Consider the following 24,100-nt stretch of genomic DNA (forward strand, 5'->3'; position numbering starts at 1 on the left):
TCCGCTGTTGTTTTTATTTTTCACCTTATTGTTGTTGATGTTGCTATACAAAAGTGAACAACGTGGAAAGGAATGGTTGCTGTATAAAAGGTGAGTTTTATCACTCTCAGAAAAAAGGGTGGAGCAGTTGTACCTTTCAGGAGGTAATATTTGTCGCAGATGTTGTACCTAAAAGGTTGCAAAGTTCTACCTGCTACCTCGCTCTCTGCCACGATAGATAGGGTTACCACTTCTGATTCCGTGAGCGAGGGGGGCGTACGCCTTTTTGTATAAATTTGGATATACGATAATTGCTTTTACCACCCTTTTACGCCCTTTATCAGACGCCATGTTGATCTAGGTGGTAACTATATAGAAGTTACCACTTTTTCACACCCTTTTTTTTTAGAGTGTACCAACGGGAAAGAAATAGCTAGAGTTATAGTAAATGTCCTCAAAGTGGCCGTTCCGTTCTGTTCCTTCTGTTCTGTGTTGAGAGTGTTGAGCGTTCTGTTCCTTGGGTTAACCCCGTTGTCCATGTTTTGCTCCTGCATCGTCCCACACCACTCTCTGTAATTTCTCAAGTTTCCTCGCACAACGTTTAACACCTGACATTCTTTTAGCCATCTAATCTAGTTTATCCTGTTTGTGCGATTTATGCATGTATAACTTTAAGTGCAAATTCTTCAACTTCCATACCAACCTCTTCGCAGCCCTTATGCGCAGAGCAGACGTCTAAAGTTTTCACAACGGTCAAAATTACATTCTCATTCAGGCAACTCGCGTACCTTATACCACGCCCTCTATCACCCTTTTAGCACGTCTTGTTTTCCTGACGAGCATCCGCCTATGTTTTCTCACGTTAATCTACTACGCTTCAAAAGGCAAGCGCTGTGGATGCCGCGCTTTTTGACAACCCGGTGATTCATCATCTGTAGGTGTCAATGAGAATGCCGGGGGAGTGGAAATATTCTAATCGTGATTGTTAAAACCTACGTACGTTTCCTTTTTTATTCTTTCAGCTGTCCTTGAAATGAACGCTGTGGCAGTGAAGCTCTACAGCATCCGGGGGGTTGTCAGCGCACGCTACCTCTGCATGAACAGGAGGGGTCAGCTCTCCGGGCAGGTACGTTACCAGTAACATGTTGTTTGTTGCCATTTGTCTTTGTTGTAACATGAAAATCGAAAAATATGGGTGGAGTGCACATGTGAGTAACGTGGTTGTATTTCCCCTTAAATGCAAGTTACGAAAAATTAAGAAGAAGTTATGAATGAAGAAGAAAAAGAAGGTTTTAACGAATGCAGTGCACATAGCCCAGTTTTCATCTTTCAAATTCTTAACGATGCTCTGTGGGGGGGGGGGGGGGCTTTCCAATGAGGGATACTGACACACCCTTTTTCATTGAAGTTCCGTTTGTCACTTGCGTATTTGTCCACACCCATATCTCACGGCGATTGAATGGCAGAAACGCTGGCAATGAGCCTCCAAACCATCATATCTTTCTGTTCTGAATATATAGCCAGCCAACCTCCATACAGAGTTGTACGTAACGCGTTACTAGTAATTGCGTTACTAGTAATCAATTACTTTTTCATTAATTTTTAACGTAATCAATTAAGTTTGTGAGCAAGTAATTTTCGAAGTAACTTGATTAAAATTTTTCGGTAATCAATTACTGAGTAATAGATTACTTTTTTAACCTTCTGTCGACAATGGCAACCCTTTGCAGCAAGCCAATCTGTTCTTCTGTTCCACCATGAGTTCGACCGAAGCAATAACGCAGAGGTCACTGCGACTGCCGTGTCTAGTGCACAAGTGTTCCATGCACTCCACAGTACCCAAGCAGCACAATGTACTGAAAGTCGAGTGCAGTATAGGGATGGACGGGTAGGAGGAAGGCCTTGAACAGACTTCTGAAACTAAAAAAACATTGGTAAGGCACATACCGACCACCCCTATTGCACTCGACTTTCACTACATTGTGCTGCTTGGAGATAATCCCTTACAATCGCGACCTACTGGAGCAACAGTAAAATAGGTGACTCTATTGATAAATTGTGCGGGCTGAACATAACAATAGTAACAAAACGAAGCGGATGTTTCGACGCCGATGCTTCGGTGTTGTTTTAAACGTGCATATAAATCTGTAATAAGCTGAAGGTTTGAAGGTTGCTTTCAAATGTATTTGTGAATTTGACTTATCATGTATGTTGGTGTCTCGTACTAGAATTCGCAACAAGAGCTGCATGGTTGCATTCACTGCAGGCTTGTTCGCTTCGGTATGGCCCTCAATTTAAAAGTAACGGGAAAAGTAACGCGTTACATTTTTAATCGGTAACGTATTACATTTTTGATAAAGTAATTTGTAACGGTAAAAAATTACTTTTCGCGCAGAAGTAACAGTAATTGTAATCAATTACTTTTTTCGAGTAACGTGTACAACTCTGCCTCCATATCCCTCCCTGCCCCGGTACCATCATCGTCATCATCGATGGTAGTTTGTGTCGGTCATATCTCCATCTTCTCTCTGAGTCCCGCATCGTAGATGTCGCTAATATCGCTTTTTTTTTTCTCTCTCCTCTATTCCCTTCTTCAATATAATACCAACAAGGAGCAAGATTTAAGTGGCCACCCACCTTCTGAGGTGGCCTGTTCTCAGTTGCGTCATTTGTATTCCTGACGTAAAGTCGAGGAATGTCGACCAGGGAAAATCTAGGGCCACCCTCCATGTCTATTGCATCCATGGTACCACAGTGCGTCAACCTGCAAAAGACGATCCCACGCCTATACGAGACAACGCATATGTATCGGGTCGCATACCAAATTGGGTACTCAGTCAGATACGATAAGGTGCAGAGAGAAAGCACGTTGATCGGTGAACCGTAGACAGAGCTGAACGTAACGCGTTACAAGGAACGCGCTACTGTTTTTGGTAACTATGTGACGACTTAGTCTTACGACTAAAATAATAACTAATAACGTACTTAGTTGCAAAAGTTGGTAACGCGTTACCAACACACAAGTTACTCGTTCCTTTTTTTCTTCTTTTTGCTCAATGTGAGCAACCACGACCGCCCGTTGTGGGTTTTCCCGCGCACACGTGGCGGTATTTCACGAGGCTGAAGCGCAAGGAAAAATCCCCAGCGAAGAGAAAAGGTTACCAGAGAGCAACGCCTTTCCCATTGCTCTAGTGTCCACGTTGTTTCATCACAATGAATTTGTTCCTCCTTTCAAGCTGCGCTCAGGGCGTTTAGTGCCTTGTCTCTCTGTCCCCTACTCAGGAACTCATGTCAATGATCACGTGAAGGCCTCCTTGTGAATGAACGCCGTTTGTTTTCCTGAAACAATAATAACAAAAAAAAAAAAAAGATCCCTCTTACGGATCACCGCCTTCAACCCTGTTTGCTTGTTTGTTTGTAAGGAAAACAAAATAGGAGAAATTTAACTCGCTTCCCGACTTGTTCTGCTCAGGGTGTCGGAGCCAACCAGAACCGAAAACCGAAAAAAAAAAAACGCTATTTTGGAGCGAACCGGAACTGAATCGAAACCGTATACATTTTTTTTTTTCGCTCTGGAGGGAAACCGAAAAATTTACAATGAAAAAATGGCTAGGAAGCAAGCGAGCTGCTGAAGATGATGCATAATGCAAAAACCCCGAGACTAGGGAACACGAAGGGACAGACACAACACGAAGTCTCAATATCTCGTGTTGTGTCTGTCCCTTCGTGTTCCCTAGTCTCGGGGTTTTTACATTATGCATCGAAAAATTTATTTAACGCTTTTCGGTCCAAGCAAAAACTTCGCCGGTTTGGACTACCAGTAGGCGAATTAAACTGACGTCGTGCGTTCTGAAGTCATGTCATGGATAGTTTACGAGGGTTACCGTTACGGTGCAATGTATGTCGATATACGATGGCCCTTAGGCTCCCTTTGTAACGTTTTATCGTTCGCGCACATATACTTACAGGTACATGTGACCGGTTGTGGCTCTCTACCAAAGTGCCGTAGTGTTCGTTTTAATTTCAGCCGCCCAAACTCTCCTCAACTAAACAGCGACCCAAGGGGGGTGCGTAACGGCTTCTCTATCGGTAATGTCGCGCAACGCGTCCCTTGTTTGAGAGCAGCGAAGTTGAATACATCTACGTATCCGCGAGGCAAGCGCGTGCGAAGTGGTGCCTCTTTTGTGGACAGGACACGAAGAAAAGAAAACGGAGCCGTCGAGCGCGTTTGTGAGTGAAGATGTTCCTCAATTTGCGTCGTACTCGTGCGGTAGTGCTTGCCGGCTAGGAAGCAGCAACAAACATTGGGATGGGATGCGATCGCACCAATCCAGCAAGAAAGTACTTTACGTATGACATCACAACATCAAGTCCGTCTGTATCATGCGCTTCAAGAAAGGAGAAAGCCTATTTGAAGAGACAGTCACCTACAGGAACCAGGAGCTACAAATTTCCCAGCTGCCTATTAATATCAAATACCATGTATGCGGAATAAACGGGTTTACATTTTGTAACATCGATTTTTTTTTTCTGGGAATCAATATGTCCACCAGAAGCGGAACCGGTTAAAACCGGTATGAACCGTTATTTTTTTGCTCCGGAGCAGAACCGGTACCGAACCGTTTATGGTAGAATCGGAACGAAAACCGGAACGAAAAACGTTTCGGTTCGACACCCTGGTTCTGCTACTCCTAACATAAATTCTGACCCCCACCCCCACTCCCAAAAAATACTTTTCTGGGGGTGGGGTGTGCTCTACTCGCAAATTCGCTATTGACTATGCACATGTTCGCTATTCACATATTCACTAGAAGTCCACTATTCACAATTATCCACTATTCACATATTCACTAAAAGTCCACTATTCACAGTTATCCCAAGATCGTGCAGAGAGAATCCTAAAAGGTTGCGTCCATCCCACAGCCCTGAACAAATTTCACAAGTACCCCCAAGGCAGCGTTCCTCGTGTTCGGTGCCCAAACGGTCCCAACACCCAGACTTGTGCCCGTTACCGAAAAAAAGGAACTAAATACCGTTACCCGTTACTTCAGAAAAAAGTAACTAAATACGTTACTCGTTACCAACATACAAAAGTAACGAGTTCTCGTTACTCACAGGTAACGAGTTACTTTTACGTTACCGCAGCATAGTTAAAGGAGCCAACAAACACGCCGTCACTTGCCTTCAACTCTTTATTAATGAGGAATTGCACTTCAGGAGGCGCTGATACTCGAAATTTGTCGTCCGTCCTTCGTGTTCGGTGTCTCTCGGCCCGTTACCATGAATCTATATCAGTTTGCCTGGACCTTCTCCCTTGTTTCCAAAGTGGGGGTGATCGGAGTTTACGAAAACACAAGAAAAAAAAAAAACACTGGTTTTCGTGCCACAGATCACAAACGGTTCCCTAAAACAGACGAAGGGCTGCGTCATAATTTAGAGCGCTCAGAAGCTTAGCAAAGATAAGAGAAGTCGAAACGTATTTTTTGTAGCCATAGCACAATTGGTGGCCATTCCTGGGAAGGGGTGATGGTCGGAGATTACAGAAACAACAGAAACAACAACACACCCAGTGAGGGACTGCAATAATACTTTGAGTCACACATCACGCAGGTCATATCTGCAGGCATTGCGCCACACGGAATGCCGAAATGTGCTCAAGAAAAGGAACGAGTAACGTCAGTAACGAGTTGCCAATTTTTGTAACTGATTCCGTTACTATTACAATTTTTTAAAAAGTAACTCAATCGTTACTTCGTTACCAAAAAAAGTAACCGTTACCAAGTAACGAGTTACTTGTAACGAGTTAGGCACAACTCTGCCAACACCTTCACTATATTGAAGACCCTGCTGTCTAGTCGAGCTAGTGTAGCTTTCAGTGTAGTTCTTTGAGAAGCATACCTAGTTTACCCTGTTTATTGGTGTACATTTATCCTATGTCTTATTTGATGCATGCACGATTCGACAGTGTACATGAGACAGCTAGATATGTTGGCGATATAGATAGGCGATGCTTGCGTATTTCTGCTGTCTGGTATGCAAATGCAACGTAGAGAAGTAACTCTTTACTTCCAAGTAAGGAGAACGCGTTCCTTTTATTTGTGAGTAACGGGTAATGTATTTAGTTCTTATTTTGTCGAAGGAGCGAGCAATGTATTTAGTTTCTATTTTTTTGGAGGGGGGGGATAACGTGTACAGCTCTGACCGTAGAAGCTACTTTTGCTGCTTCGTGTCCTGTAAGTCCTCACAATGGGATATCGCTCAACAGCAGCATCTAAGGGCCATCGTGACTGTTCCTTTCAATTCTATTCCCTTCCCACCTATTCCCCCTTATCACGCATGGTTCTCAAACCGTGCAAACATCCATAACTTAAAAACCCGAGACTGGGGGGCAAGAAACGACAGCACAGACAGTTATGGATTTATACCACCAGCTCGCTTGCTTGCCCTCTCGTACAAACATATTGCCTTGCAAAAATCAAAGCGCCTTTCGGGCATTGCATCTAAAGAAACTCTATCAATTAATGAGTCACGCTACACTAGATCGTTGTTCTGCTGTATTCCAACCTGTCCGCCCTCCATCATCTAAAGCCATACAGGAAGTCAAGTGGTCGCGTGTTACTCGTTGTACGGCTATTATTAATGGATTTAACCCTTTGGTTGACGAAGCAATGAAAATTGTGAGGAGTGAAACGCGTGTGATGAGCAGCACCTGGCCAGGTCAATGCTCTTGATGAGCCTCAAAGCAATTCCTGGCAGGAAGACAGAAAGTCTTCTCGACGATCACAATGCCAGGGACAGTGTTGGAAACGGCTTCCGTGTCTCGTTTGTGACGTCGGCTGGGTTGTTGACGCGCCGGGGCTCGAAGGGTGTCGTCGGAAGGGGTTGCGTGTCGTTATGGCTGTAGTCATTTGGAAGACGCGGATCAGTTAGGGAAGGCGGTGGTTGCATAATCGTTACATTTCGCATTGCGGTAACTTTCGTGACTCAGACGATAACTATACGACTGAGTTGCAAAGGTATCTGGGTTCTCAATAAGGACAAATATCGATATCTGAAAGAGAATATTGGTAATAAACGGCGTTTATCGATCACGATATCAAGATATTTTATTGCTACGTATCGTTATCCTTAAAAAAAATCTATATTTTATTTGTACAAATTGATATTTCAACAATTATTATATAATGATCACGCTATATTTAGCGTTATACAGGGTATTTTTTATCCTCTGTTTTACTTATATTATGGTGTTTTTATCTATTTTTATTTTTAGCATAGATGTTATTTTTACAGTTGAGTTACACGCCCAGTCGGACACCCTCAAGAAGAGAGTATGTAACTACAAGATGACTAATTACCCAAAATTAATTAATTAAATCTTTAATTAGATAACTTCGGGCAAACGCAGGATAGCAGAATGGAAGACAATCGTCGTTGAGAGACATTCTATCTAAGAAGAAGAAAAAAAAAAACGAAACATCGCTGAATTTCGTTATGCAAATGAACCGAAACCAAAACAGCGCTCTTCAGGAGCGCCCCACTTTCGCCGACGGAGGCTTATCTGGGCCCCAAAGCGGTTTATCTGGCCAGTGGATCAGCACCTACTCCACTCATCCCCGTTGCTCCAAAGCACGTGACCCTCTGACGTGCAACGAGCGCTGTTCCTTCTGAGCTTTGTGTCCCGCTTTTCGGTTTCTGCTCATTTACATAGCAAAATTCGGCAATGGATATTTCGACGTACGCGCTCATTTTAAGATATTTTTGGAAAATAGGTAATGGCTTTCAACGAGGGCCGTCTCCCATTCTGCTGTATCACTTTTGCGCGAGTTAATTAATGAATTTTAGGTAATTAGCCATCTGGTCATCCTCCCCTGGCCGTATAACTCAACTGCAACAACAACATGTATGCAGCTCTCATAGCTTCTCTTATAAATATCAGGTGCAGCTAAAAAAGACACCCCGTATGCATTCGAGGAGCCTCTCATGCTCCCATAAGTTGTTTTTCGATACAGCCACGTTGGTGTCATCCTTCGGTGCAGCAAAAATGAGCCTACCTTCGTAATATTCGCAGTTTTGTACACACAGTTTCTAGCAACAGAAAAAGAAGTCTTGAAGAAGAACAAGTACGTTGAGTATTGAATATTGTAAAAAAAAAAAAAAGGATATTATCTATGCAATAGACACGATTACTATTTTTAGTCCGTCCAACTCCAACAAACGGAAAAGAACTACCACTTCTCCGACTGATCCCGACGTTTTTTAAATATTTTTTTGCACTGATATTTGTTGCCTTACATAGCGATCGAGACAACTTCATGATCAAAAAATGTTCAGGGTTTTCGCAACGGATGGGCAGCTTTCAATATACTTTTCTGTCCGCGATCTATAACGTGGTGCAAATTTAGTACTAGACTACGATTAACCTCGTCGCCGCGTGAAGCAATAAAAATCGCACTTATTCGTCACCACCCCATGAGGTGCGTTCTTAGCCAAGTATAGGGGCAGGATAAATTATGCGGCCACTTATGCCTTTCACAGCGTGGCACCGAAGGCGAAGGGTGCTGACGAATGGCTTCCTAAATGCGCGGCAATTTTGCTTCAGGCGCTGGCGACGCGGCGACGTTGACCCACAATAAGTCATGCCTTTTCCCGATTTGAAACCTTCCGTATTGGTTTTTTGTTTCTCACATACGTACAGTATTTTTCTTTTTTTTTTTCCGCGAATCTGGCATAGGCAACGGCACCTATGAATAAACAAGCAAGCCGTGGTCGTGTGAAGTTTAAAAGTTTTAAAGTGACAATTGTCGGTCGAAATGTTCGCCTGCCCTTAAAATTAGCCAGTTTTAGTCTCGCAAAACCCACAAAAATGATGAGCTCGCGAGGATTAGGGTCTATTAGAGGACATGTTACGTACTCAAACGTGTGCCGCTCTACCAGATAACTTATTTACTGGAGAGTGTGATCCAGTCTTGAAGGTACATGTGTGATTTGAAGAAGTAGGATGACGATAATCTATCCAGCCCTGCACATTCGGACAAATCGTTGACAGTAGTCATCGCACTACGAGCATAATCGGCTAGCAAAGCCCCCAGTTTTATTTCAACAAAGATCCTTTATGTTGCACTTTCGCAAGACACTCGTGGAACACATCTTTTGTCTATATTTTCGTATTTAACCTTAGTATTGAGTTGAATATTTGAAAAGATTGGCATTTAGCACAAATTGGGGAGCACTCACTGTTCCAAGACCCCGAAGAATGAGGCTACTCCACATTTTACTCCCATAACCCCAAAATTTACTCCCCCGCGACAATTCTGGGCTTTGCGTTGCGAGAAAACCATAATCATGAGCGACACGCCACAGTGGCACAGCTTTGCGCAGGGCGCGCCGGACTTAACGTCCCTGGCGAAAGGCGGCGTGTCTAAGCAACCGGCACCAGAGCTGGCACCAAGCTGCTGACTTCCTCGGACGAGATCGAACTCGCTACCTTGGGATCGATTGGCGGACATGCTCCAACTGATCCACCAATGCCGGTAAGCGGAACTTGCGTTCCCTACCTGAAGCTCTTACATCCCGTATTGCTGACCTTTTAATTAACGTTCACCCTAAAAAAGGAGTAAAATATAGGGAGCAGTTGCAGCTTAGAAGCTGCAACTTAGAAGCTGCGAAGCTGCTTAGAAGCTTAGAAGCTGCAACTGCGGGGAGTAATTGCAATCTAGAGGACTATAGATCGAGTACTCTAGATTGCAATTACTCCCGGCTCTAGTTCCCGAACCCTGAAATTTAATCCCCAAATGTCCCCAAACTTCACGTACACTTCCGTGCATTTAATCCCCAAAAGGGACTGGCAGTCGTGGCAATGTATCTGGACCGCAAAAGAGCTACAATTACTCCACTGGAGATTAAGCTTCAGCTTGTGCGAACACACAGGGGACACAAGGCAAACACAAAGCAGCTTGGTGTTCGTCTTGTGTCCCTCCGTATTCGCCCAGGCTCAGGCTACACCTCCAATGGATTTCGTCCATCAGCTTGCCCCGCATGTATGCCATTTTATTAAAATTATTCCTTTTTCTTCTTTTTTTTTCTGTGTGCGGAAAGCTGAAACTGTTCTAACATTTTCTCGCGAAACACAAGAAAACTTCCCCTCTTTTCGCTTCCACCGAGACATGCCCTTCCTACGAAACGCTTCGGATAAAACCCAGAACAACTCATTCTTTGCACAAGCGCGCCGGTGTCTCTGTTGCCGGAAAACGCGCACCTTGAAAGTCCTTTCTTCCTCGGCAAAAGGTGGTGGCCCACGTAGGAGCCCCCCTTCTCATTCCCGGCTCTCTTGGAGCATTGACCTTCGCCAATCGATGCACTGCAATTACTCTTTGTTGCGCTGCTAGCACTGCCACATGTACTGCCTCGATGCACCTGCAATGAAGACGAATGCGCTGTCGGCTTCCTTTATAATGTCCTGCGGACTTGGAAGCTTCCGCGCGCGACAACCACAGTCCTGTTTTACGATTGCATCAAACGCGATGTGACATTTCGAGCCCAAGTTTTGCCGGTTATATGTAAAAAAAAAAAAAAAAAAAACAATAAAGAAAACGTCGCATCGACGTGAATTTCGCTAGCAGGTTAGAATATACCTGGGTAGTAATGTCATTACTGTAATCAAATTACAGTAATGAGTTACTTTTTCTGGTAATTTCTAATGTAATGCATTACTTTTGACATTATGTAATTTGTAATGTCATTGAATTACATTTTGTCAGTAACTTTAATGACATTACTCGTTACTTTATACAAAAGAATCAAGCCTGTATTCTGTGTTGGCACATGTCAGAAAGAGAGTTTGCAACTGGAGAGTTAAAAGAATTCCAATTCCCACAATGAATTTCCACATCTTCAACACAGTTACGATTAAGCTCGCAGTAATGACTTTGTAATGTCATTACTTCTTTGTAGTAATTGTAATGTAATTTCATTACATTTCAATTGCAGTAATGAGTTATGTAATTTAATTAAATTCTAGCGGGAGTAAAGAGTACCCAGTGTAATTTAATTACATTGAAGTAATTTACCCAGGTATGGGTTGGAATAGAATGAGGAGGGCTTTCGTATACGCATACCGGAACCGGAACTGTTAATGTTAAGTCTCGGCCGAATGGTTCGGAACACGTCAACGAAGGCGCACTTCACGAAGTCAGTTGCGACGCAGACTTCGCCATGTGCGCTTGGCGCTTCCTACTACGTACTCTTATAGGTGCCGCGCCCGTCAATAGAGAATCTGAAAGCAGACGACACACTCTTGCGCATCGTCTGCAAACTGAAAATGGGTGATTCGTCAAATAGTTCTACGTCGGGCTGTTACAAATGTAAGATTGTCATCGCTGTAATATACACTTGGTCACGAAGCTTTCGTCTAAGTTCTGCACAGAAACTAAGTTCGGCGCAAGTTTTTCTATGGGAGCATCGTGAAGTTTTCAGGTCTGGTGTAATAATGGGAGACTTCGGCCAGGAAGAGTAGAAATTAGGATTATAAGCCCTGGGACACATAGTTTACACGCAAGGAGTATAAGTGATGTGCACAATCTGGTTTTGCCTCTCCACCCCGCAACCCCGTCCGTCTCGCGTGTGACACGCAGAGCAGTCATCAGTATGTTTAGTCGACAGACAACCAATTCTCAGCAGCCGATAAAAATGTACGGATGATCACATGTGTCAGAAGGAACTGGGAGAGACCGCCGCCGGCTGGGTGCGCTCTTGTCAACTAATTTTCTTAGGACACGCGCGCTTCGCAAAGTATTTTGCGTGAAAGTTTCTGCGAAGGTACTATTCATATCACGCGGGGGGGAAAAAAAAGAAGTGCACACACAGAGCAGGTTCATGTACGGCTCCACCACACGCGATATTTAAACATAGAGGGCGCCGCTGCGTGTTTCTGCCGATACTATGACAACAGAGCTCTACACTCTAAATCAGGTAACGCATATGTAACGGTTAAGTACCGCTTGGCCAAGAGGTACATTTTTTAAAAAATGTACCTCTTAAAATTAAGAGGTACATGCGCCCTCACATGCGGTACATGTAACGGATAGCGCGCAGCGATTTAGGCCTACCCGTCGGGGTGGTTCCCCTCCTCCACGATATATTAACAGCCCCAGGAAGCTACGCTGCACGATAAATATAACAAACAAATACCTTTATTCGAAAATTATATCCATTTCAGGGGTGATGCTTGTCCATCGCGAGCGTGCATTGATGCACAAACGCCGAACACACGGGGCACAACGTATATGGATGAACGATGACCACTGCGTCTCTCCTTCACCACTGCAGCTGCTCTGTGGTCACGCTTCTTTATCTCTTCCACACCTTTGGATAGCTGTTCTTCCCCAACTTCCGTTTCTTCCGCAGAACGTAACACCAACCACAGTTGACGATTGACTCACCCATTTACGACATCGCTTGACGTAACCTAGGAGAAAATACAATGTAAAAAAGCCCAACAACCGAAATAGCTTGCCCGAAAAACATGCTTCCTTGCTTGTGTAATCCAGGTGTAAAATGCACTCTCGGCTCCTCTAATTCACGCATCAACGTTCGTGCATGAAGCACAAAGTTCGTTGTCTCCGTCCCTCAGTCGTTGTGTCCAGCCTGCCGGTGATCAGGACCACTGGGAATCAGAGCGAAGATGAACGAAAATGCGTCGTGAAGACGAATAATTACTTCAGAGATATAATACGCACCTTAAATGACTTCCATCTTGAACGCGTCGAACGAATTTCTTGGAAGACCGAGCAGACTCGTCCTCGCTCCCCGACGTTTCAAAACAAACTGATTTGCAGCGGTTGCAAGAAACGAATTCTTCCCAAACATGCGATCCCTCACAGTCATGGGTTCTAGTTATTGCACTTCTTTGACAGAATGATAGTGCTGATCCATTACGGCACTGCTGCATAAGGGAATTTATAGACTGGTATTCGGAATCACACGAAATATTTTTGCAGCGCATGGATATCGTGAGAAGGCGTTCGTACTCATGCGCCGGAAACACGCGGTACATGAGGTACAGCTGCTATAGATCGCGCTTAAAAGGTACCTAGCCGGTACGGATGGGTCTCGGAGCCCTTGTACCGTTTGAATTTCGCAGTGGTCGCGGACTGTACCTGCTGGTTGAGGACTGCACCTCATGTGTACCGCCTGGCCCAGGTGCGGGTCCTCTTTTATGCGGTGCGTATCGGGTGTCGGATTTAGAGTGTATGTCCGTGTGGTACCACTAGAAAACGACCCCATAACGGACCCCATAGTGATGCCCTATTGATAAAACGTAGTCTCCTGACGAGCCATACAAATACAATACCGTCTGTACACAAACCCAGGTTGCTGTTTCCAACTTTTGTAGCTCGCTTGTCAGTCTGACTTGGAGCGATTGACACAGTGCTGACAACGACCGGGTAAACGTACTGTGAATTTCGTCTAGACAGGGCTCCAGACGAGTCGCGCAAAAGTTCGCCCGACATGTGTTCGGACAAAGAGAACACCTGAGGAGACGTACCATCAACGCTGTGTCATGCTTCGGGTGGCTTCTTTCACAAAGATGACTTCAAATGATACGGGGCCTCGCTGGCAGGAGCCCAACGGAGGCTGAAACAATAACACGGTTTGACGAATTAAATGTACGGAGACGCGTATCCTTGTCGAGACTTCAAATCTCCCATTTTTTTTTTCTTTCTATATTACATCACATGTTGTTGCGTTGAGATACACCCCTGTCCTGCATGGTTGGGTTGTAAAGAGCTGAGGAGGTTGATATTTAAGATGTGGCTAGTGACGTGCTAAGAAGTAATCTTCGCTCTCTACAGCTTCTTGTGCAATATCTTATGTCATCTTCTGCTCCTTCAGCACTCCTAAGACAGGTGTTAGTGGGTGCTTGTGACGAGACTGGCTGCACTGATAGCACGCTGAGACAAACTGCACTCAAAAACAGAACTTGGTGATATCAGAACCTGGTGAAAAACATCAGGAGGGACAATCGGTATCTCTCCGTGCACACTCTACAAACACAACTTCACCACATAGCACGGTGAAGGCCAACCATTGTACAGAATGATACCTAATTTATCATTTCCGATTTGTGGAAAAGGGGCGTACGCCTCCCGTTTTTTACCAATCAGGGGGCAGAACGACGTCATTCGGGATGGTGATTGGCTAAGAGCGTGCTATGTGGTGAAGTTCTGCCAACCTCTCATCCTGCTCATCTCATACTGGCTACAGTGGTGACGCAGCCCACATACGTGAGGCCAACAACGGCAAGCAGGTTCGTCACCACCACCACCACTACCACCACCCTCTGCCCACCTTTGTGAGGCCGACAATGGCGAGCCCTTTCAGCACTACCACCACCATCTGTTTTCTGAGCGTGTGCACGGAGAGATACCGAATATCACTCCCGATTTGTGGAAAGTGTGGAGCGTACGCCTTTTTAGGACAATTAACATAACTGCATAGGTGTCCCAAGAAGCCGTACGGGATATGTGTCATTCGGGATGGTGCTGGCTAAGGGTGTGCTGTGTGGTGAAGTTCTGTTTCTAGAGTGAGTCCGTCGGTCCGGAGTGCAAAGCGCTAGAGGGGTAACCCTCTACGCATCTCCACCCTTTATCCTCTATCCGTTGACTTTATTTATTATTATTTTTTTTTTTTTTTTGCTATAGTCGTGACGATGCCCACTTCTGTGCCGTCAACAACGGCGAGCGATTAGGACATTACGTTCCCAGCACCCTCTGCTTTTAGAGTGTGTCACAAAAGCGCGTACGCCCCCGTTTTCAACAAATCAGGGGAGAGAACGATGTCATTTAAGATGATGGCGGGCTAGGATCGTTTAATGCGGTGAAGTTCTGCATTAAGGTGACCCTTTACATGCCGCTGCCGGTTTGGCGCCAAAACGACATCCGGTTTTGCAGCGAACACGCTCTGCGGCAACCACTGTGCCGATTGATACAGTTATCGCATATGATTTGAGGAGACAGAGTGTTGTATACGCCTTTTTGTGGCAACTCAAATTGTCACAAAATGGTGTACGCCTCCCGTTTTCAACAAAGCACGAAAGCGAAAGATATCATTCTGCATAGCGGCTGGTTTCGGGCGTCCTTAGTCGCGAGGGACCGGAAGTCTTCGTGGCGCCAGAAGTTGTGGCGGGGGCTTGTTTGTTTATGTTTACCCGATAATGTCATGTATAAGGTAACCCTAGCATTCGTGGCAATGGTTGGCGCACAGCGTGCTATGTGGTGAAGTCCTCTATTTTAGAGTGCAATGGAAATAATCCGTAGTCTGCTAGCAAATATTGACGTCGCAAAGCCGGTATGTCTGCAGAGGCGGATCACTTCACAGGCACTGGACTCAGTGCCGTACACTCTCAGAACAGAACTTCATCGCATAGCACGTTGTGCGGCAACCACTGTCACGAATGATAGGGTTATCGCTTCTCATTTGAAGAGGGAGAGGGACGTACGCCTTTTTGTAGCAATTATCATATATCCAAATTGTTACAAAAAGGCATACTGCCCCCTCGCTCTCCGAATCAGAAGCAGTAAACCTGTCATTCGTGGCAGTGGTTGGCTGATAACGGGCTAGGGGGTGAAGTTCTGTTCTGAGAGTGTAGGCATCGTGTAACGGTTATTGGTAACTTGGAAAATGCAATTTTAAAGGGACAGTCGCATCCGGAAACCCATCTGTGAAACCGACACCACTAGCGCATCGGCCGCCAATCTACCCGGGTAATTTTTTCGTCCGAAAAGTGCTTAGATATCGGATAAACAAATGTTAAAAATCAGCGCTGCTTCCGTGGCTGCAGAAGCTCCGGCGGCGTGACGTCACTTCCTAAGCGGAGGAGTGTGAGGGCAGCGCTCAGAGGAGGAAAGGCCTCGTCCAGACGCCCTGTAACTCTGTGAGACGCCCGCTCGGCCACGGCATTCCTTTTCTCAAGGCCGCGCCCTCATTGGTTCTTAGAGATTCGCGTTTTCTCGTTTTTCCAGAGAAGAAATTCCGGGATGCTCTCAACATCCGTCATCTGCTCTTGTCGTGTATATTCCCCCTAATAACAGCCAAACTACGCCACTCTTTGACGTGGGATTTTCGATATCATGATCAGTGGCCCACGAGGAATCAAATGACACTGTAGTTTTCGAAATCGACTGAAACAGATGCGACTGTCCCTTTAATTCAGATTGTCTACCAAGCATCCTAGCGATGTTACGCTCACAAAATATACTCCTAATTATTATTATCATTATCACGCTCACAGTCTTCTTCCTGTTGTGGCAGCATACATAAGTCGCCCCATCACCGAATGTTTGATATCATAGACCGTTGCCACGAGATCACAGATAATGCTTTTCTCGGATTATGCGCATAAAAAATTGGAAGCAGGAACGGAATAGAAAACATCGTTAGAGATATTCGGAATGAATTTGGCTATATCTCACGAATCACGCGTTCTTTCTGTCGTGCATCTCGTCCTTATCACGTCCTTGTATCTTGCAGAAGCGCCGCTCGGAAAAATGCATCTTCCAGCTGCAGGAACTGCCCAGCGGGTACTCCACTCTGTCATCGATGCGGTACTCGCGAGGTACTCGATGGCGATGGTACCTCTCCATCGGCAAGAACGGCCACGTGAAACGTGGCCGCCGGCCCAGACAGAAAGGAACCAACTTCCTCCCCAGAAGCGTCAAAGACTTTCGGCCGTGATGGATTATTTCGCAAAACGGACGCAGGCAACACTGTGTGTAGAACGCCCCAATTACATGATCCCATCCGGTGTCAGTGCATCGTGCCAGTGCGCTGAATCTTGCAGTTCCTTAAAAAGGCTATTTTGCCCAGGAAGGCTCTAAGAGATCTGAAGAAAGAGAAGAACTCTCGTTGCAAGTGTTCTGACTTCGCGAAAGAACGTGTCCTCTTGTCCTCTTCGAATGCTGTTGCTCTTTCGCAAGAGGGGCTGTGTTGTGAGGGATGTCTGAGTGATGCGAAATGCTGAATTTATTTGTCAATGTACGTAGATGTGTAGCGAAGTATGAATGTTGACTAGAGGACTCGTTTTTTTGGGAGCTCTATCGTTTTTTAATCTTGTTTTAACTTGTAAACAAATAGAATGTTGGCCGTTTTTTTCGCGCCAATGGGATTGTATTTTTCTGTCTTCTAGGAATAACAACTCCACTTCCAGTTATGTTCCTTTCAGCACAATTTATTCCTATGCCTCAAACAGTGCACACCAATATTAAGGAGCAATACTGCGTTCGATAAAAGACTGTCTCGACCGTGAAAACGCAGTGTACCAGACAAATATGTAAGCCGTTGCGTTTTTTGACCTTACGAAAAATAGGTTTTCAAGAAGCGTTTCGAGGAATGACAATTGTGCTGACCGAAAAAGGAGCCCTATGTGCTCTCAGGTCAGGTGCTGATCAGCAGTAACTCTGAAATATATTTTGTCCAAAATTGCACACGTGTCACGTGTCTACAGTGTTTCCCTCTCCATCTGTCATACTTCGAGAACTAGAAACGAAATCACGATCTGCTATTGAGATACGACTCTTCTGACGTTGGTATATTATCACAGCTCCGAAAGCGCACAGTGCAGGATGTTTCAATGCTATCTTTAGACCATACAAGATCTGGGGGCTTAATCGCTTCATCTTCGTTACGGTCGTTACAAGCTAACGAGTGGCCGGAAATTAAAAAAGGTGGGCACGTGACACATTGCGCGTGACGTGTACCACGGCCTTCACGTATCGCGCGAAGAGCGCACGTGTTTTATCACGTGCCCACTTTTTTAAGTTTCCCGCCCGCCTTTTTGAATTTCCCGCCACTCGTTAGCTTGTAACGACCGTAACGACGATGAAGCGATTAAGCCCCCTGGTCCGGTCCCGAATGTGATGTAGTCATTAGCAGTCCCACCAGTCAGAGCCATGCCATAGCCAGAAAACGATCCACCATGAGTCAAATAAGGCGTCACTTCTGGCCTCAAGTTTTCTGCAGGGGATTGCCTGTAGCAGACTACAGCGGGATTCCATGTGTTCCATGCGTCTCTGTTGCAAAGTAAGCAGAGGAGGACTATAGAGGGCCACTTTTGTCTAAAGCGCCCGCATATGCCTCCTTTCCTTTCTTCACGTGTTTGAGGGGGGGGGGGGGGCGATATAGCTTGCCGTTGCTGGCCACACCCGAGTGGGCATCGTCACGACTATAGCAAAAATAAAGAAAAAGAAGGGGAGAAGATGAGAGTTCAACGCTGAGGTATAGGCAGGATGAACGGTACTGATGAGATGGAAGTGCGCTGTGGATGAGAGGTGCACTAGAGGGGTCTTTGCCCGTGGGGACGAGGCCCGAGGGGACGAGGCCCGTTTCTTGGAGGATCTTGCTGTTGTTGTTGATAAAAAATAATAGGGAGAGATTGAATTCGTCTTGGAGGAAACACACAATTTTGCCATCAGTTTCAGCCAATCGCAGCAGACCGTTTTAATCGCAGAAAGCCTCAGGATTCCTGTGTGGCTCGCCGTCTGGCTATGGCTGCTGAAAGAATTGCTGTGATTGGAAGATGTCTCAAATGAAAACTTCATGTTCAATAGTGGCCAGAACTTGTTTGGTATAGATGGCGTTGGCCAAGGTTTGCTTCTCCCTTTGTACTTGCGCTTAGAAAGTCATACTTACGTATGTAGACACGTGATCTAAAATAACAAATACTCAGAATTTGTGCGTGAATACGTCGCATAGTTCATTACAGGCTAGGTAATCTGTTCTTGAGCTACGTAATGTGTTATGTGGAGCACCGTCCGTAGGTAAGGTGCTGGAATTGTTGCCTATGCTGTGTCACCGAAACCTCCGTTTTGTCAGGACAGCATTTGACCCGTCAAAATTAGTGTTTCTGACTCCAGTCCCCAGTATCTTCACGTGACGCGCGTAGTTATACATCGTGCTGCTTTAGTCGTCGCACTTTAGAGGCTTGCATTCCAACAATTTCCCCCTTTCTTAGTGTTTCACCAGACATTGAACAAACTGTCTCAAATAAACACGCACGACTGGGAACACAACACGTAGTACAAACCTGAAAGTACTCTAACAATCTCAGTGCTGCAACGCCGATGCCCAATTCTCAAGCAAAACCTTTCTGTCTTTTCCCCTCGGACATACCCAGGGTTATCCAAGATAAAGTATCATCACTCCTTCTGCTCTGTAAATATAATGCAGACAACTTTTTGCAATAATGTATGATATGCTAAAAAATTGTGTCTAAATTTTTGCAGCGCTGAGATTTCTGCGCAAAATTACGAAAAATTCAAAAGGGGTCGTTCCTATGCATTGTCAATACCCTAATCCACCGTCCTCTCGAGCAGACTGGGAATCACTTCGGCTTCGCAGTTTACACTAGGAGGCGTATTTACTGAAAGTCTCACAGCAGTAAACATAAGCAGTACACATCAGTTTTCCTTTAACTTGCGCGATCTATTGACAAATAACTGACAAAGTGGAAACTTTTATACAAACCTTTAGCTCGTAATATGCAATACAAAGTATAGTTTAGCTCCTAACCTGGCTTTTTATTCATTTCATCACCTTTACAGTCTCCGTACTCTTCCTTGGATATACCTGTACAATGATTCCACCCCTGTACAACGTAACATGTTGCAACCTACATCAACTCAAACGCGGGCAGCACCCGCGCGTTTATGCGTATTATGAAGCGCGTTTATGCAAAGCTGTACGAAAGACCCACAAAGTCAAACAGCAGTTTGTTTGTGGAACTGCCAACCGTTTCATAGTCAACACTCAGGTAACCCGTCATTGTTGCTGTAGCGAATATGTGTCTCGCTATCCCCAAAGAGTTAAAAGTTGGAAACCATCTGTGTAACTTTAGCACGTTCAGCCATGTGTAGATAGTGAAGCATGCCACCATGTCTATTTGTTCTTCCAGTTTTTTTAGTGGTTGTTACAGGTGTACTGTACATACTACTGCATTTATAGCTAATATAGTAGAATGACTTCTTTGTTATGACAGTCCTGTGTTGTTTAGTACACGTGCCTAGGAAAACGAACATAAATCGTTGTGAAAGAACGAACGGTGTCTCATTTCACTGTGAGGGCTTGGTGGGAGAAAGACTAAAATAAAATAGAAAGTGTGGCGCACACGAAGAACGCTGGCTACTTGTGTTTGATTTTGTTCAGGAAGGCACTATAACGTACTATACTAAGATACAGCAAGGGGGTTGCCTCAGGACAGAAGCCGCCTATATTTCGAACAGAGACTGTTCTTCTTCAGAGACTGTTCTCTACCGGTTCGCTGGATTTCTACCCATCTACATATACAAAGATACAGGGTGTCTTTTCTTTAAGCGATACAAAATGTTTATAAAAGGCTACGAGAGCAGCACAGATGCCATTTTTTGCAGCGGTGTTATATATGGCCAGAGTGGCATTCTGTCGACACTTACAAGCATGCTTACCAGCACGCGAGAGCAACCTGCAAATCAACAGTGCTGAATTTCCGTTTAGCGCACACGATTACCAACAAGCGCATACAAAAAGCACGGTAACAAATACACTTGAAAAAGAGCTAGCCAGAGAATATATGCAGATGACTAAGAGCGGTCAGAGCACACTTACCAGCATGCGAGAGCAACCTGCAAACCAACACTGATCTGTTTCCATTTGGCGCACACAATCACCAACAAGCGCACACAAAAAGAACGGTAACAAACACCCTTGAAAAAGAGCCAGCCAGCCAGAGAACATATGCAGATGACTAAGAGCGGTCAGAGCACACTTACCAGCATGAGAGAAACCTGCAAATCAACACTGCTAAATTTCCGTTTAGAGCACACGATTACAAAGAAGCGCACACAAAAAGCACGGTAACAAATACACTTGAAAAAGAGCCAGCCAGTCAGAGAATATATGCAGATGACTAAGAGCCGTCAGAGCACAATTACCAGCATGAGAGAAACCTGCAAAACAATACTGCTGAATTTCCGTTTAGCGAACACGATTACCAACAAGCGCACACAAAAAGAACGGTAACAAACACACTTGAAAAAGAGCCAGCCAGCCAGAGAACATATGCAGATGACTAAGAGCGGTCAGAGCACACTTACCAGCATGAGAGAGCAACCTGCAAACCAATACTGCTGAATTTCCGTTTAGCGAACACGATTACCAACAAGCGCACACAAAAAGCACGGTAACAAACACACTTGGAAAAGAGCCAGCCAGTCAGAGAATATATGCAGATGACTAAGAGCGGTCAAAGCACACTTACCAGCAGGCGAGAGCAACTTGCAAATCAACACTGCTGAATTTCCGTTTAGCGCACACGATTACCAACAAGCGCATACAAAAAGCACGGTAACAAATACACTTGAAAAAGAGCTAGCCAGAGAATATATGCAGATGACTAAGAGCGGTCAGAGCACACTTACCAGCATGCGAGAGCAACCTGCAAACCAACACTGATCTGTTTCCATTTGGCGCACACAATCACCAACAAGCGCACACAAAAAGAACGGTAACAAACACCCTTGAAAAAGAGCCAGCCAGCCAGAGAACATATGCAGATGACTAAGAGCGGTCAGAGCACACTTACCAGCATGAGAGAAACCTGCAAATCAACACTGCTAAATTTCCGTTTAGAGCACACGATTACCAACAAGCGCACACAAAAAGCACGGCAACAAATACACCTGAAAAAGAGCCAGCCAGCCAGAGAATATATGCAGGTGACTAAGAGCGGTCAGAGCACACTCACCAGCATGCGAGAGCAACCTGCAAACCAATACTGCTGAATTTCCGTTTAGCGAACACGATTACAAAGAAGCGCACACAAAAAGCACGGTAACAAATACACTTGAAAAAGAGCCAGCCAGTCAAAGAATATATGCAGATTACTAAGAGCGGTCAGAGCACAATTACCAGCATGAGAGAAACCTGCAAAACAATACTGCTGAATTTCCGTTTAGCGAACACGATTACCAACAAGCGCACACAAAAAGAATGGTAACAAACACACTTGAAAAAGAGCCAGCCAGCCAGAGAACATATGCAGATGACTAAGAGCGGTCAGAGCACACTTACCAGCATGAGAGAGCACCCTGCAAACCAATACTGCTGAATTTCCGTTTAGCGAACACGATTACCAACAAGCGCACACAAAAAGCACGGTAACATATGCACTTGGAAAAGAGCCAGCCAGTCAGAGAATATATGCAGATGACTAAGAGCGGTCAGAGCACACTTACCAGCAGGCGAGAGCAACTTCCAAATCAACACTGCTGAATTTCCGTTTAGCGCACACGATTACCAACAAGCGCATACAAAAAGCACGGTAACAAACACCCTTGAAAAAGAGCCAGCCAGCCAGAGAACATATGCAGAAGACTAAGAGCGGTCAGAGCACACTTACCAGCATGAGAGAAACCTGCAAACCAACACTGCTGAATTTCCGTTTAGCGCACACAATCACCAACAAGCTCACACAAAAAGCACGGTAACAATATACTTGAAAAAGAGCCAGCCAGCCAGAGAATATATGCAAATGACTAAAGGCGGTCAGAGCACACTTACAAGCATGAGCGAGCAACCTGCAAATCAACACTGCTAAATTTCCGTTTAGCGCACACGATTACCAACAAGCGCACACAAAAAGCACGGTAACACATACACTTGAAAAAGAGCCAGCAAGCCAGAGAATATATGCAGATGAGTAAGAGCGGTCAGAGCACACTTACCAGCATGCGAGAGCAACCTGCAAACCAACACTGCTGAATTTCCGTTTAGCGCACACGATTACCAACAAGCGCACACAAAAAGGACGGTAACAAATACACTTGAAAAAGAGCCAGCCAGCCAGAGAATATATGCAGATGAGTAAGAGCGGTCAGAGCACACTTACCAGCATGCGAGAGCAACCTGCAAATCAACACTGCTGAATATCCGTTTAGCGCACACGATTACCAACAAGAGCACACAAAAAGCACTGTAACAAATACACTTGAAAAAGAGCCAGCCAGCCAGAGAATCTATGCAGATGACTAAGGGCGGTCAGGGCACACTTACCAGCATGCGAGAGCAACCTGGAAATCAACATTGCTGAATTCCTGTTTAGCGTACACGATTACCAACAAGCGCACACAAAGAGCACGGTAACAAATACTCTTGAAAAAGAGCCAGCCAGCCAGAGAATATATGCAGATGACTAAGAGCGGTCAGAGCACACTTACCAGCATGCGAGAGCAACCTGCAAATCAACACTGCTGAATTTCCGTTTAGCGCACACGATTACCAACAAGAGCACACAAACAGCACGGTAGCAAATACACTTGAAAAAGAGCCAGCCAGCAAGGGAATATATGCAGATGACTACGAACGGTCAGAGCACACTTACCAGCATGAGAGAAACCTGCAAATCAACACTGCTGAATTTCCGTTTAGCGCACACGATTACCAACAAGCGCACACAAAAAGCACAGTGCCAAATACACCTAAAAAAGAGCCAGCCAGCAAGAGAATATATGCAGATGACTAAGGGCGGTCAGGGCACACTCACCAGCATGCGAGAGCAACCTGCAAACCAACACTGCAGAATTTCCGTTTAGCGAACACGATTACCAACAAGCGCACACAAAAAGCACGGTACCAAATACACTTGAAAAAGAGCCAGCCAGCCAGAGAATATATGCAGATGACTAAGAGCGGTCAGAGCACACTCACCAGCATGCGAGAGCAACCTGCAAACCAACACTGCTGAATTTTCGTTTAGCGAACACGATTACCAACAAGCGCACACAAAAAGCACGGTACCAAATGCACTTGAAAAAGAGCCAGCCAGCCAGAGAATATATGCAGATGACTAAGAGCGGTCAGAGCACACTCACCAGCATGCGAGAGCAACCTGCAAACCAACGCTGCTGAATTTCCGTTTAGCGCACACGATTACCAACAAGCGCACACAAAAAGCACGGTACCAAATACACTTGAAAAAGAGCCAGCCAGCCAGAGAATATATGCAGATGACTAAGAGAGGTCAGAGCACACTCACCAGCATGCGAGAGCAACCTGCAAACCAACACTGCTGAATTTCCGTTTAGCGAACACG

At 45.1% G+C, this 24,100-nt stretch overlaps 1 protein-coding gene and 1 long non-coding RNA gene across 3 annotated transcripts in view; one reads left to right on the forward strand and one right to left on the reverse strand.

Moving 5' to 3' along the window:
• The window catches only part of LOC135388224 (fibroblast growth factor 9-like), a 94,292-nt gene extending 74,154 nt beyond the window's left edge, over positions 1–20,138 (forward strand). The window contains exons 2-3 of the mRNA XM_064617633.1: positions 1,002–1,105; positions 16,510–20,138. Coding sequence (XP_064473703.1) covers positions 1,002–1,105; positions 16,510–16,713 — 308 coding nt within the window. The 3' untranslated portion in view covers positions 16,714–20,138. The remainder of the gene's footprint in view (positions 1–1,001; positions 1,106–16,509) is intronic.
• Positions 12,153–12,823, reverse strand: LOC135388225 (uncharacterized). Of its 2 annotated transcripts, XR_010421307.1 has the most exons (3): positions 12,717–12,808; positions 12,494–12,643; positions 12,153–12,445 (listed from the first exon to the last, which is right to left on the reverse strand). It is a non-coding gene; the product is annotated as an uncharacterized LOC135388225 (long non-coding RNA). The 2 variants fall into 2 exon arrangements; XR_010421306.1 differs by having other exon boundaries at positions 12,153–12,643; positions 12,717–12,823.
• Positions 20,139–24,100: the final 3,962 nt, after the last annotated feature.

This window comes from Ornithodoros turicata, chromosome 3, assembly GCF_037126465.1.
Source record: "Ornithodoros turicata isolate Travis chromosome 3, ASM3712646v1, whole genome shotgun sequence".
In the NCBI taxonomy this organism is placed as follows: Eukaryota; Metazoa; Arthropoda; class Arachnida; order Ixodida; family Argasidae; genus Ornithodoros; species Ornithodoros turicata.